Here is a 16,298-nt window from a genome sequence, read left to right on the forward strand (position 1 = left end):
GATACGTAGTTTGTAGCCTCCGGTTGTTATATTATAGGGTGTTTTAGAATATCCTGTAAAATTTAATAACTGTTTTCGTTCGGTCAAAATCATCTTAGAAACTATATGTCTAGTAATTGGTACATATGTTTTCCATACTACTAGGTATTCTTTGTCATCGTATCTTTGTTGCCCTGCCTGTTTTCAGCAATAATCCATTTTGGAAAAAAATGTGTTATATCCTTGTCCCCTTGTCACCCTGTACCCCTTTTCACTCCGATTTCTCCATTTTTCGACAACCTTTCAATATTTGCACTGTTCTGAAGACTGAAGTAGTCTTTTTCAAGCTGAAGAAAGATCCAACTTCTACACTGTGTCATTATTATTACATTGTTTGTATTACGGGATCATTTAACAACTTTTAAGTTAATGCAAAGAGGGTCAGAAGTGTGGTTTTAATGTGATTAAAGCAAAATACTAACTCATCAATTACAAAATTACAAGTGGTGCATGATATAGATATTACCATATTTCTAATTACATTTCATTATTTTTTCTCTTGTTTACACAACATAAGAATGTTATGCTGCTATATCGAATTGATACTGAAAAATAAAAACAACATGTTTTATTGCAGGTATATGCAGATGTTCATATTATTTTTATTTACGATATTGTTAAATAGAATGTTGTATAAAAAGTAAAACGATGTAACGCAAAGAGGACGGTAAACAAAGATACGTGTGCGTTTTAAAGTAGATGTATCTCGAGTAGGATCTTAAATGATTGGTCGGCAATTACGATTTTACAACCTTGTCATAGGTCGTGATGTTGCATCGGGACACCTCAGGATTTATTACTTTACGATCACTTAGTAGATCGAGTGTGTCATAATAGAAACGGAGCTAAACTGTCTTGATTGTAGAACAAACATTGCCTTTACTATCTACGTCAACCAGGACCAAGAACTTAAACATTGGAGGGGTCATAATCGTATCTAATAATTACAGAAATAAATCGGAATTATTTTATGACGCACATTATTTAGCTTTGCTCCTGAGGCACTCGAACCCCAATTTGAAATCAAATAACACGTACAAGCACGTATTGACCCATGCTATGTTAGGATTATGAGACAACTTTAGTTTAAAGAACATAGTCTTGAGTGTTGTGTTGGTCATATATTATACTTTATATTGTGCATGGATTTAATGATATATAATTGTTTTATTCCTATATATTATATATTTGTGTTATACGAGTTTGTGACATTAATAAATGAATACATGTTAACATTATTGTCGTAATTATTTACAAAAAGAATGTCGTCTTCCACGGAAAAAAACTACATAACAAGATCACCGCTGAAATGTTTCTTCTTTTAGTTGAAAGGTCATAGATTCAATGGTTTTTCTCTTTGCTGTACTTTGCTTATTTTGTGTAAACATATCATTCATCGAACTGATCTTATTAAATAGTATTTAGTTTTTCAGTCGCAACTTCAAAAACAATAAAAAAATTAAAACAACATCAAAATTCAACAAAATTTTTGGACATAATTTTGCAAATGCAAAAATGCAACGAAGGCGTTTCGTAAACGAGAGTTCAATATACAATAACTCAATGCCTAAATTATTCAGAAAAAAATAAAGATGTTCAGTGTCTTGAAGTAATAACTACATGTATTTAGAAGGATAAAAACCAAAGCCACAGGAATTCGTAAATAATTGTACAAAAATGATCAAACATTTTAGCACCTTACAAAAAATTCAATAAATTCAATGATTGATCAATTCGTACCAAGGGGAAGACATTATATTTTCCACTGTGGAATGGTTTTATTTTGTCTTTTTATATCTGTTGTAGAGAATTCGAAGGACTCGGCCAGGCCTGGTGGTGATGTTCTCACGTACCTGGTCACCGCCATCTTAGACACTTGACTCGAGGAATACACGCTTTGTCGGTCAATCATTCCTAGGGATCACATTATGTTCCCGATATATTGACATTCCGAATTATCTTAAAGTGATCAACATGAACATATAATACTTATTTATCATGTTAATATTAACATATTATGCCGTCATATCAGTTTCCGATAATATTTCAGTAATTGTTTGCTTATGAAAATTAATCAAGATTATATTTAGAATGCGAAAATGTGTTTTCTTTTCAGTCAGTGTAAAGCTTTTTACTTGGTGCTATATATATGATAACAGCTTTATTTCCTGATATATCTTTTCCAAATATATAAAGTAAAAATATGTAGGCTTCGCCTTTATTATTTATTCAAGATCATTAAAATAAAATACTACGTAATCATACTGTAAGCGATTTTGTTAAACGCAATACAGCAAATATCGCACTAAAATATATACATAATATAATAATTATGATTGTTTTTATAACACTAAAGGAACCCTTAGTAAAACATATGGGTTTGTAAATTAAAATATCTTAACTAACCTTCGGAAATACAATGTGCGAAATAATTGCAGCTTACGTATTCCACAAACTGACCACCAGTTTCTAGAATATAAAATACATCACTAAATTTGGCCTGGTAATGTTTTTCTCTGCGACATGTCTGATTCATAAGAGAGATAATCAAATATGGTAGCTCCGTTGTGAAATCTATAGTTAGTCTGGTAAAACCTTTACCACACGTTAAAATGACAGAGGTGAAGTAAGTATCGAGGGTACGAGGCCCGTCTGGTCACACTAAGCTTACATAAGTAACCAGGAGGTGACGTCTACACATTTATTTTGTTTTATTGAATACATTTATTTCCACAGATCAGTAGGTCATACATGTACGTCTATTAACCAAGACAAATGCCTAGCATGTCTCTTTTAAAAGTGTTCTTCTACTCGGAAGGTTTCTATGTGGATAGACATCGGTGTGTGTCACTTAGATAAGATTAGTTCCATATGTTTCGGTAAAATGACTTCTTAATGGCGGAAAAAAACTAATCTATTACACTGGATATACAATATCACAGCTAGTCACAGACATGGATCTTTATTTCGTCAACTTATTTGTTGTTATCATAACGATATGTTTTAAAGATATATGGTAACCATAGCGAGGCGTGTTCTATAGGGAAAGTTGGTAGGAGCTAATGTATCTAGTAAGAGTATAGTAGCGTTCTTTTCTTGCCTCCCTCTCCTGATCAGAACTAGTTTGCGCTGTTGCCATAACTCCACCCTCTACTGATCTATCTCCCAGATTATGCGACCCAATCACTTGATATGAAGATCTGTGCAAGCGCCAGAGAGACCAAGATTGACCCGTGTGGTTGTTGTAGGAGTACATTTTTTGTTTAATGTGTAAATATAAACTTAGTATTCGTCATCTATTTTTGGTCGGTAAAGTCAAAGACCAAAGCAAACACTTCACCGAATTTGTGTAAAAGTCATTTGCACATTAATGGAATCCTAGAGATGACAGCGTATGGCTATATGGCGATGGTATTACTCCTGTTGCCACCGATACGTTTAACACCACTGTCAGATAGGGAGTCTGGGATTATTGACTTTCTTATGAAAGGCAAACTGATAACCAAATTAATTCATGGTTATTTTGCTCACAAAATTGATGTCATACTGAGGTTTGTTATGCGAACACGTCGGATTATGATGGGCTCAGTCGTAAAGTGACAAAATCAGTGAAACAAAAGCATAGATATGGTACCAACATGTCAGTGTTTACACATCGGTCTAGCACGCCTCAGCAAAAGATTAGCAAACCCCGGAGTCTTCTTATCCTGGTTAACAATGCCATTTACAATGCCAGTATGAGTCTGATTACAAATTAAATAAAAGGAAGTTATTGATGTATTGAAGCTGACCCAAATAATAGATAATTCCGAGAAATAACAAATCAATGGACGTTTCTATTACTAAAGCTGTTTCAAACAATACATGTACATATTTGTGAGACATATTAACATATTTTCGATTTCTACCTTAATCAGTTTCCACAAATCAGAAAATATTTAAACTAGGACATTACAAACATCACCCGATTGGAAAATGAATTAACCGGAAGTAAGAGCTCTTCATCTCTATTCGTGGGTTATGTATTTGCAATGACTGTGTATCCTGAATACTTCGCTTGATACAAATGTACTCAGTATTGTGAAACAGCTTCGGTGACATCGTATTGTAGCCTATATGATATTTGAAAAGTACAATGGACGGATATTTGTCAAATAGTCTTGAAAGGTTAAAATGTGTTTTTCTACAATGAGACATGGGCGTATAGTATTCTATTTTATTGATAGGAAAAATAGAAGGGAATCATTACAATAATCCATCCTAGTGTAAGTATCTGTGATCGATCAATCCGACGATGGCTCTTTGATCCTCCTGCAAATACATTAATCGAGATGTATTGTGACGCAGCCTGGCTTGAAATCGGCCTCTCTACATTTCCATTCACATTCCTCCGTCTAGGGAACCGAGTATGGCTGTAACCATGCCATAGATAACGTGTTGTTGTTAACATTGAGGCAACATCGAGCGCTCCGAGCATGTATATTATATATGATACTATAGATAAGGAAGAGGTCTTCTATAAATTCTATAAATCATGACACATGTCATTTTCTCTTCTTTATGCATTGATGACATGTAAGCAAGTGTTTGTTATATATGACACATAACAAAGACATTTTGAAAATAATGTCATATCCTGAGTTTAGAATGGATAGCTCGAGTCATCTGCAAATATCGACATGAACTGTGAATAATTTTCATTGTGCCAATTTTCTCTTATCGTTATTTTATTATGAAATCATATAATATTCTAGTACGAAATCATGCCTATATTACTCGACATAAACTCTTTGAAATATTCATTGGAACTGGCGTCATCATATTATCACTATGTTTCAGCGGTTCATAGGTCAAAGTTATATTGTTATATCAAAGTGCTATTTGATAAAATATATAATATTCACCCATCAGATATCAATATACAGAAAGTGCATGAGTTCACATTTTCCACAGCTATCCATATATATGATTGTTTAATTCTTAAACAGACGTGCTATAGAGTTTTGATGTAGAGATATTGTGTTGTGATTTCAAACGTTACTAGTTTCCAAGTTATCATCGCGCATCTTTTCGCATGATATATACTGTTTTGTTTAAACAAGTATCATTGACTAAATTTGAACGAACATTATACATTGAGCCTGTGACATAATTTTACGGCCATAAAATAAAACGAAACGACAAATTCCTTATGTTAAAGGGAAATGTTTTAAATAAATGTCACCAGTGAAACATTTCAGTTATGTAACACATACAACTCGTAACGCATGATTTAACATCACCACACATTTAACCACCCCTTTCCGTTATGCACACTGTACACTACCCACACAAATGTACCTATACCACCAGACCTGGAGTGGTACTTCAATTTTCATGTCGTTCAATTCTTTTAATCTTCTCGGTAGAACTTTTACACCATAATCAACAGGTAATATAACTCAAATAAAAAACCTCTTTTCATGAGATACATCGACCACCTTGTACTACGTAGAGTAAACACGACAAAGTTGTACACCTTTAAGGTGCTATAACTCAGGCGAATTGTACATTTTGTATATAGAAACTAGGATGCAGGTACGGAATATGATTAACATGTAAAATAAATTATTGTTAATTTTTACAACGAGTCAACAAAATACTGCAAGTGTTGTTAAGCTGAAAGCATCTATTAAAGTCTGTGTATGGAATAGGGTTGATCAGGAATAATATGCTGTATATGTGAATGGTGTTATACAGGAAGAATAAACAGAGAGCCGTTATACTATCCGTGTGATGTAAACAAAGGGACCAGTTTAACAACTTTTCTTGGTGTATTTATCTGGAGTAAACTCTATATGTTTATACAGGACAGCCTTCAATCACAGGGATACATAAAATATAGGAATATTATCACTAGAATACCCCGGGCATAGTGTTATATAGAATATAGGAATTTTATCACCAGAATACCCGGGGTATAGTGATACATAGAATATAGGAATATTATCACCAGAATACCAAGCATATAGTGATACATAAAATATAGGAATTTATCACCAGAATACCAGGGGCATAGTGATTCATAGAATATAGGAATATTATCACTAGAATACCTGGGGCATAGTGATATATAGAATATAGGAATTTTATCACTAGAATACCTGGGGCATAGTGATACATAGAATATAGGAATATTATCACTAGAATACCTGGGGCATAGTGATACATAGAATATAGGAATATTATCACTAGAATACCTGGGGCATAGTGATAATAGAATATAGGAATAGTATCACTAGAATACCTGGGGCATAGTGATATATAGAATATAGGAATAATATCACTAGAATACCTGGGGCAAAGTGATTCATAGAATATAGGAATATTATCACTAGAATACCCGTGGCAAAGTGATACATAAAATATAGGAATAATATCACTAGAATACTTGGGGCATAGTGATACATAGAATATAGGAATATTATCACTAGAATACCCGAGACATAGGGAAACATAGAATATAGGAATAGTATCACTAGAATACCTGGGGCAAAGTGATTCATAGAATATAGGAATATTATCACTAGAATACCCGGGGCAAAGTGATACATAAAATATAGGAATAATATCACTAGAATACTTGGGGCATAGTGATACATAGAATATAGGAATATTATCACTAGAATACCCGGGACATAGGGAAACATAGAATATAGGAATAATATCACTAGAATACCCGGTGCATAGTGATATATAGAATATAGGAATAGTATCACTAGAATACCTGGGGCATAGTGATTCATAGAATATAGGAATATTATCACTAGAATACCCGGGGCAAAGTGATACATAAAATATAGGAATAATATCACTAGAATACTTGGGGCATGGTGATACATAGAATATAGGAATATTATCACTAGAATACCCGGGACATAGGGAAACATAGAATATAGGAATAATATCACTAGAATACCTTGGGCAAAGTGATTCATAGAATATAGGAATATTATCACTAGAATACCCGGGGCATAGTGATACATAGAATATAGGAATATTATCACTAGAATACCCGGGACATAGGGAAACATAGAATATAGGAATAATATCACTAGAATACCCGATGCATAGTGATATATAGAATATAGGAATAGTATCACTAGAATACCCGGGGCATAGTGATTCATAGAATATAGGAATACTATCACTAGAATACTTGGGGCATAGTGATTCATAGAATATAGGAATATTATCACTAGAATACCCGGGGCATAGTGATACATAGAATATAGGAATATTATCACTAGAATACCCGGGACATAGGGAAACATAGAATATAGGAATAATATCACTAGAATACCCGGGGCGTAGAGAAACATAGAATATAGGAATATTATCACTAGAATACCTGGGGCAAAGTGATACATAGAATATAGAAATATTATCACTAGAATACCCGGAATAGGGATACATAGAATATAGGAATTTTATCACCAGAATACTCGGGGTATACTGATTCATAGAATATAGGAATATTATCACTAGAATACTTGGGGCATAATGATTCATAGAATATAGGAATTTTATCACCAGAATACCCGGGGCATAATGATACATAGAATATAGGAATATTATCACTAGAATACCCAGGACATAATGATGTTAACTTTAAACATTCAGTGTTCTTATATTATTTCCAAAAACATATGATTATGACGGATAATGTTACAGTCACTCGAAATGACACCGACGTTATGATATTTGTCTATTCGTTAAGATGGAAATATCTTTCAATTCCAATTAGTTAAAGTCATAAAGATGTTTTTATTTTATAATAAATTTCAACAATGTCGTTGTGAATATTAAGATGTAATTATGGATTATTATAACGAATTTGATATGGGCGTTTAAATATTACGGAATTTTGTTTAAAAGATCTGTAGTATGTCTAGTCTTTATTGTGCCTGACGTGTTTTCGTGTGTTTTATGATATCGAAAACGCAGATCTACGCTTCCTTTCTTTACGATTAAGCATCACATTTTTTCTTCTAAAACCAATGACATGATGATGATTTCTTTCATCAAGTTTGTTAGTACAGTTTATGAATAAAGAATATTCGGTCGTTGTCCATGTGCTGCCAACAATCCATATTATGTTTGACATGACTTTAGCTGTACACTTCCAACTATCGAAAATTGATTTAGCTGCTTTACTTCTACAGATAACCCGATCTCTAATTTTGAACTCACAGATGAAAACTCGGTGAGCATGTGACACGATTATGGGCTTTTACTAACACAGGTGATTAACTACTAAAGACTCAAACAAATTAACATATTTTGTCATTTTGAAAGGATATCCCAGCAATAAATCAGTTTCTCGTCTGTGCGGTAAGTTGACAATAAACCTTTGTTGTCTAGTCATTCATTACTTTCGTAAAAACATGTTAACTAATGTAAGAATGTGGCTCAAAAGTACAGCTTTATATAGCTGAAATCCAGCCATATCTACATGTACGTATAATATGCGGCTCGGGGAGAAACAGGTAAGCATATCTTAATACATAGCTTATTTGTTTGTTGTTCTTTCAATTGTATGGACAACAATTAACTTTGAACTCATATTTCGCCATTGCGAATATGGATACCAGCTACCTGAACTTCCTAATATCCATTAGTCTAAAAGCACAGTAGTCAGAAGGCACGTATGATGAAAACGTCCAAAGACTTGTTGGTCCACAAAAACATTTATTGGCCCTCGGACTATAGAACATTTTTAATAAAAAAGATTGTACATTTTACAAAGTTACCAGAAATATCTATTAAAGTTTAATATACTGACGAATATCTTTTTCAATTTTCCTTTCTCCTAGGTGATAATCTTTTCCCGATAGTTTCGTGTATATATTAAATACTAAAACAAATAATTTCAACAAGAGAAAGCGCGGTCAATTTTCCGTTAATTGCCTTCAAACATCCGCCTTTAATCGTATTTACCTTGTTTGAATGCTTAGCAAACTTGACCATCCAAACATATTATCTCTTGGCCTTGTCTCACTCTACTTATCATAAGTACTCCAAACATCTATATCCCATTAAATAATCTCGGCCAATGTCTTCTTGTCAGCTTAGATTATCTATAACTAATGCCATTATTCTCATACGATTACAATATAATATTGCAATAGGTACCAATTAGGGACCGTGCTGCAGTGTGGAACAGCATTACATTTTAAGGTGCAATACTGCGTCATGTAAATTGTCACTTATGAGTTACAGGCTATCGACTCCGCCTATTTTAAATGCTACTTGATAAATACATTCTGTAAGAAGACATGAGATCTTGACACACATTCCGTTCTCATGTTAAAGTTACTTCGCATACCTTTAGAGTAAGTTCACATCTGCGCTATCCTGTTTATGAAGGTCAAAGATCTCTCCTGTAATTAGGGGGAAGGGAGGATCTAGTTGGGTTGGAAACTGGTCACATCTAAGGTTTATTTATAGCTTAATATTTATCTCCTTGTGTCGTGACATCATTCGGTAACGTTTTATGATAATGATAATTCGACATATGTATTTCGTTCTAAAACCAGACTCAATATAGTATTAGGTACATTGTATCGTCCCATCAGCTTTACAATTCAGGGCACTGAACTACTCTTTTACTAGTATAACTTCACGTTACAGTTTAAATGTGTACAAATATTTAAAGCATATCATAAACAAATGAATTTAGTACGAGTGAATTGACATCCAGATAAATGTTACTTGCGAGACACTCTAGATTAAGAAGAGTTATCATATACTCTGGTGTACATCAACTACTTTTAGACTCTTCATCACATAAAGTATGTTTTCAAGTAAAGTCCTCAAGGATCCGATCAGGAGGGATATAAAATTGAATTTTTGTGGACGTTTATTTGCCATCATTCACGGTGACAAACATACAATATCTTGCAAAATCGAGATACCGATGCAATGAGGGACTAAAATTTTCCAAATAAAGACATTTTGCTGTTGATATAACGACAATTCTATTTTGAGAACGGAAGACAGAATCAGTCGCTAGTGTCATCTGATAATGGCTTTTTGTTAGCATTTGTCTGGTAAGTTCCTGTTATATACGTCATGGTAATAGTTCGGTGACATATTGCTGATTAAAATAGCATGAAAAGGTTCATTTGGTTAAGTGTTGCCGTAACAATCTATGATAATTAAACTTTATTTCCTTTGATAAGAAAATAACAGTGTTGGGACTATGTACTCTGCTATAACAAATCCTATCCTCTCAGCTGAATACCCAAATCATATCTATGCTCTAAATTGTTACCTACACTGTTTTAATCACATGTATAGGCAATACATTCTAAGCAATCACACTGCTTTTACCAAGGATGATTTCACCAATGTCCATTTTTAAAATGGAATGTGGCTACTTCTCCATCTCCTTTTTGTATAAGAGAGTGGTAAATATAGGATGTAACTGAACTTCTTATTATCTGTCCTTGAGAAAACACATTTGATTTAAAATTCGAACCCTACGTTAAATGAACTTACCTGTTTTCAGCTGCGAGAAAAGCTGAGATTTCTTCCGTAACCATGGCAGCAACCCCTGTATCTCGAAGTCCTGTCGAAGTTCCGGTTTCTTCGAGATAACCGCCACTACTTTTTCATACTGAGTACTTCCCATGTTTCCAGTAGTCTTTTGATCCTAATGCCCGCAATACATTACTTTCTGATACCACATGATGTTAATGTTGTTGAGAAAGGTGACATAAATGGCACACATCCGAGTATTTTCTCTCTGTATTTTCTGTCACTTCCTATTCACTCGGGGATAATCAATAGAATAATTCAGACAACACCATTGTATTTATATATCTTAATTAATTACGTTTCCAAATCACAGAAATCACTGAAGCATTCTTAATATGATGTTTCTTTACTTTTCTCATTAACTCATCTTTCGTCAATCCACAAAAAACCTGAAACATATCAATGCACATATTTATCCATCCCAGTTGTTTCAAATATATTTCTTCCAACAATTCACAAACTAATTTGAAATAAAAATAATGACGACGATTATAAAATAAGAGTACGTTATTCCTAGTGCCATTAGGTAGGTTCATGTTGAGTATTTCTTATTAAAATTGAAAGTAAAGAATTTCTCGAGCAGACATAACTATTAAATGTTATACATACTAAGTAATTACCTGTTACATTGCTGCAATGCCCAGAGAAACTCACAGGTACATATTGACGTTACAGACGATTTAAAATACAAACCAGTTCTTCGAATTAGAATATAAAAGTATCATCTGTCATATATTCTGTGCTGGAACCCCGGCGTTCCGTCCCGCCTCCCGTATTGTGAGAGCCTGGATATCATTGGAGAGTTAAATGTAAATCTAATAATACATCTCTGAGCTTAAAGCTTTTCATTTTTGTACCGAGATTCTCTGTTGAATACCAAATAAAAATTTAACAATACAGTTACATTCATGTATTACATGAAACCGTTAAATATTCTACGCTGGATACTAACCTCTATTTACATTCGAGCGTCATCATCACAATTTAAATAAAACTTTCACAATCTCAGGCTACGTTCGTGCGCGCTGGTCTCGCAACTCAGAAGGCTAATAAAGAACTCTCGCGGTGGAGGAGGTAAATAAAGCGATATAGACCAAGCTCCATAGGCCAGTGGTTTATGTCAATATTTTACAAACCCGTTCAGCAAACAAGGCAAACATTCACGCATAAACAAGCAATGCTAAGAGCTGTCGCATCGCTGTGTTTTACAATATATATTAGGTGATTGTTAAACATTTATTCACGGATTGGGAATGACATCCCATTCATAAGTATATTGTGCATACGCATATGACGGCAAAAGTCTCTTTAAACTTGATTGTATAAGTATAATTGTAAAATCAATTTATCCATTAGTCCTATGCCATATTTATCTACATTTGTTTATTTTCAATAAGTCTATTGAATCAAGCGAGTAAAAATTTCAATATTACAGTCTGCTTTAGTAACATCAGACTTGAATAAAACAACCATAACTGTAACAGTACATATGTGTAATATTCATCATCATGAACTACATTTGTATTGATGTTATATGGACGGAGGAGTGACACACTTTGAACAGCAGGTAAATAATAGATATCACTGTACTGTTGATAAGAGCGGATGAGGGTGTGTTGACAGACAAGTGGAATTATTTATCCAGTAAAATGTATATTGGACTAAAATGTATATGAGAAACAACTTAACTACTGCCACTACGCCCCTTTCACGTTATGCGAATACAAAGCTTTCTTATTCTATTGTTATATCAGTGATCATCGTTGCTATGTAATATGGTGATGTGAACAGCCACCATCGACCATACTATTGTAACGGTAGAATCGAAACAGGCGGTCAACGGTCTTCTTATACAAATATTCTCGTGGAATTTGAATTCGCAAACGATTCTCCTTACAAATGAACGCAAAAATAAATCCTTCGCGAAAATAACTTATGTACAGTACATTGTCATTCTATCGAAACTTTTTAAAACTCACAAATTTAGTACAATATCCGATTCAGTTCTTGCTATGCTAGTTAACAAAATAATCGGATTAAAATCACATCCAATACCAATACTAAGTTAAGAAGGCACTCGAATATTTTATTGCGTTCCATTTGCAATGGACCACCACATTCCGAAACACCTACAAGTAAATATAAAACTTTCATCAGCCAAGACGAACACTGCTGTCTTAAACAAAGCCGTGACGTTAACCTTCAGTAAGTAAATATAAAACTTTTTTCGGGATTGAAGCAATCAAACCAAGTTCAACACAACATTGAATCGAAGTACCTTTCAGGGTAGGCGCGGTATCTATTACTTCGTAGAGCTCAACTTTAGCAAACTAACTTCTATAGTGAAATTCGTGATAGTAAATCGTATGTGAAAAAAAATCGTAGTGTCAAAAACATCCCTCGTGATTTAGAATATAATTAATGATTACAATAACCGCGCCTTCCCTCCAATACAGTTTACATTGATTTACAACACTGGTGTACCATTATGTGTAGAATAACACACACTATGTTACCACCCTAAACTGTAAATCAACATTCTCTCCCGTGTGATTTACTTTCAAGACTAAAGAAAATTTTCATGAATATACTATACTTTACCTATTACGATAGGAAATTTCGTCCAATTTTTAAATCAGCGAAAGTTTATCTTTGCGAACTTGTTGAAATCGCGAAAATTAGTAGCTGAGAAAGAAAATTGATTTTATTAATTTTAATTAAAAACTATTGGAAAGGATATTTAATTTTAGTAATTATTTCGTGTCAAAAATGTCCAGCCAACCTAACAATTTAACGTTAAAAATAGCGCCAACAGCCAAGTAAAAATCAACAAAATAACAAAGGTAACATCTAGCCGGATCAGATACCCCAATCAACATAACACTGGGAATACACATCAGCGATATTGACATTTCAGTAGAATCAATGACTGAAAACAATTAATTAAACGAACTTCACAGCACAGCTATCAATGGAAATCGCTGATAAAGTACGGTCTACAATTAAAATGTACAGCAATGTCATCACGTCGTGGGGCTGATGATATAGACACACGTTATTTATTGACCTTGGGCGCTAACTACGTGGAAATAGTATCAGTATATATGGTAACGGGAAAAGACTAATGACGTTCAATAGTCATCTATCAATAATAAACATCTATATTTATCATTCACAGTTTTTTTAGTTTTAATTGGTATTTCAATACAAATAATTAAACATTCTATAGCAATGATTTCGGTTATTTTCTTTCTAATTACTTAATGTGTAATAAACATATTTATGGTTTCTAAGACCGACCCACCCTCTATACCGATTCATTACATACAGGCAATCCATGGTCGTCCTATATCTTATCCGTAAAACAGGAACAAGATATAAAAATACAATAACTATTTGTGTACGTCTGCCCCAATCATGAGAACAAAAAGATCATCTTTCTCAGCACACTAACCAAGACAAAAATCAGTTTGATTAAATGTCTTTGTTTGATTATATAACACCGTTAGGTAGCTCTTAGTATTAAGAAATTCAAAATTTGCTCTAATATCAATAACTTTTTATCAATAATCCTAACGGATTTGACTGGAATTGAACAAGAAAATGTTTGAATTCAATGAAAACGCGAAATCGATAAATCAAAACAAATATGTTGTATACGGTGGTAAGTTCCATTATTGAACCACACAAAGTTATAACTATATGATTTGAGTCATTTATTATTAGTCTTTGTTTAAATGTTCCTAGGGATGCGTTAAATCATAGCATCTATGTGTTTTTCTTTTTCGTTCTTATTGTATGTGCTATGACCAAAACGATTTTCAGAATAGGAAACCGGATAATTCAGAATTAATTTCCATTTATATCTATATGTACTTACTTCAATAGGGTCTGATCCTCGTCTGTGCGTTGAAAAGCTGAATCGTTATTAGATTGAAGTGCTTTGTATGGAGTCGACCCTCGATAAAAATTGATGGCGCGGCTTGACCCGCAAACTTTAACGGTCATGTTGACAGCGTATATGTTCATTCGTGTGAGGATTGGAGAAATATCAAGTAAATGACCTTTAGATATTAAACATCAAACGTGTGAGATGCACAGAAGTTAGTCATCAACTTGGGTCAAACACCCTTTTATTTATAAGCCGGTATTGTGAACAGAAATAAACGGAGAAATATTCAGAAAGTAATATTTCTTTATTTTAATATATTTCAAAACTTCAAATCAAGTCATAGCTAACCAGCCCCCCCCCCAAAAAAAAAAAAAAAAAAAAAAAAAAAAACCAAATCAAAATAAAATAAAAACAAACATCCTCACACTAACACCGTTACACGAATTTTTGTTCTGTCAATAAAAAGTTCGTTCTAAAAAGTGACATCTGTCTGGCTTGGCTTCGGTAAAAGTTTATTTGATATAGCCTAATATTCCTAAGAGCCTGACAATGAATTTTATAAACGGTTAGAAATTATAGTTTTCAATTAGAAGCAATCGATGGGGTAGACACGAGGGTATATAATCGAAAAGTATATCAATGTGAATGCTTCGCATATGTTTGGTGTTGGTGATATATGTCAAGTTTAGCTTTTCTCTGTCTCGTGAGGAACTTGATTGAAAAGCTTTACACAATCTTTAATTCCTTTTGCAGCTAACAGTTCATTCTGTATTTGTTATTCTTCGAATCGTGTAACTCTATACAAAGTCCCAACCATGCTTACACTTGATGTGAAAAAAAGTTAAATATTTGATCAATTTTAGAACTTAATGCAAAAGAAATGAAATACCACTGGTACAACATCGTACAAATAATAGAGTTTAAAGAACTCCACGCTAATGAAGGGTGTGAAATGTTAAAATTGCTGGTTTACAAATCGCCCAATCAGTTATTTAATTTCCTTTCTGTACTCCAAAATAGTTTCCTGTCTACAGAATCAATTTGATTGAGACTATGCATAGATAGTAATGTATATACAAATAAAAGAAACTCAACATTATTTACACTGTATATCGGGTATTTGTATGTATACAACGTGGATGTATGCCTTGTAAATAAATATATGTTTATAACAAAAATATATTTAGACGGATTATATTTTACTGATGTTATACGCTTCATTCGTAAATCTCGACACAAAATTACATACTAAAAGGGTAAATATCCAACCCCGAGTCAATAAAACACGGACAGACATTATCTCGTGTATTTAATAAAACCTCTGAAAAGATCTTCGTATTAACCGAGTTCCACTGTATATATAAGTAGCAAGAACCGTAGTTAGTTTCTTTTTTATTCTAGCCCACTTTTTTTATTACACAATTGTCTTCACGCAATGTCTCCATTGATACTAACTATCTCAATTTGGTCTTAAGTTTGGTGAAAAAACAAGTAGTAACTACAGCATAGGTGGGAATGCTCAGCAAACAGGTAACAGGACGACTTAGTTTGCCAGTTGTCAGCATTATGTGATCGGTTGGAGTTAGTTACACCGCATACTTGGCAATCTATCATTAAATCAGAAATTATATAATAAGAAGGAAGAGCAATGCAGAAGTAAGACCGACATTGATACCACAAGTATTTTGGTAGTTTTGTGAGGCTGATCATGACGATGCAACATAACATAGTTCAGTGATTGTATTCTTAATTTGTATTCCAGGTAAATAATACAGTCGTAACACAT

The 16,298-nt window shown here is 33.4% G+C and overlaps 1 protein-coding gene across 3 annotated transcripts in view; it reads right to left on the bottom strand.

Moving 5' to 3' along the window:
• The window catches only part of LOC138320951 (uncharacterized), a 24,188-nt gene extending 11,458 nt beyond the window's left edge, over positions 1 to 12,730 (bottom strand). Inside the window, exons 1-2 of one of the 3 annotated variants that reach the window (XM_069264275.1) lie at positions 11,573 to 12,718; positions 10,582 to 11,009 (exon numbers count right to left, since the gene is read on the bottom strand). In XM_069264275.1, the coding sequence (XP_069120376.1) occupies positions 10,582 to 10,714 (133 nt within the window). In that variant the 5' untranslated portion in view covers positions 10,715 to 11,009; positions 11,573 to 12,718. The other 2 variants (XM_069264276.1, XM_069264277.1) reach the window with 2 other exon arrangements.
• Positions 12,731 to 16,298: the final 3,568 nt, after the last annotated feature.

The sequence above is a fragment of the Argopecten irradians genome, chromosome 4 (genome assembly GCF_041381155.1).
Source record: "Argopecten irradians isolate NY chromosome 4, Ai_NY, whole genome shotgun sequence".
NCBI lineage: Eukaryota > Metazoa > Mollusca > Bivalvia > Pectinida > Pectinidae > Argopecten > Argopecten irradians.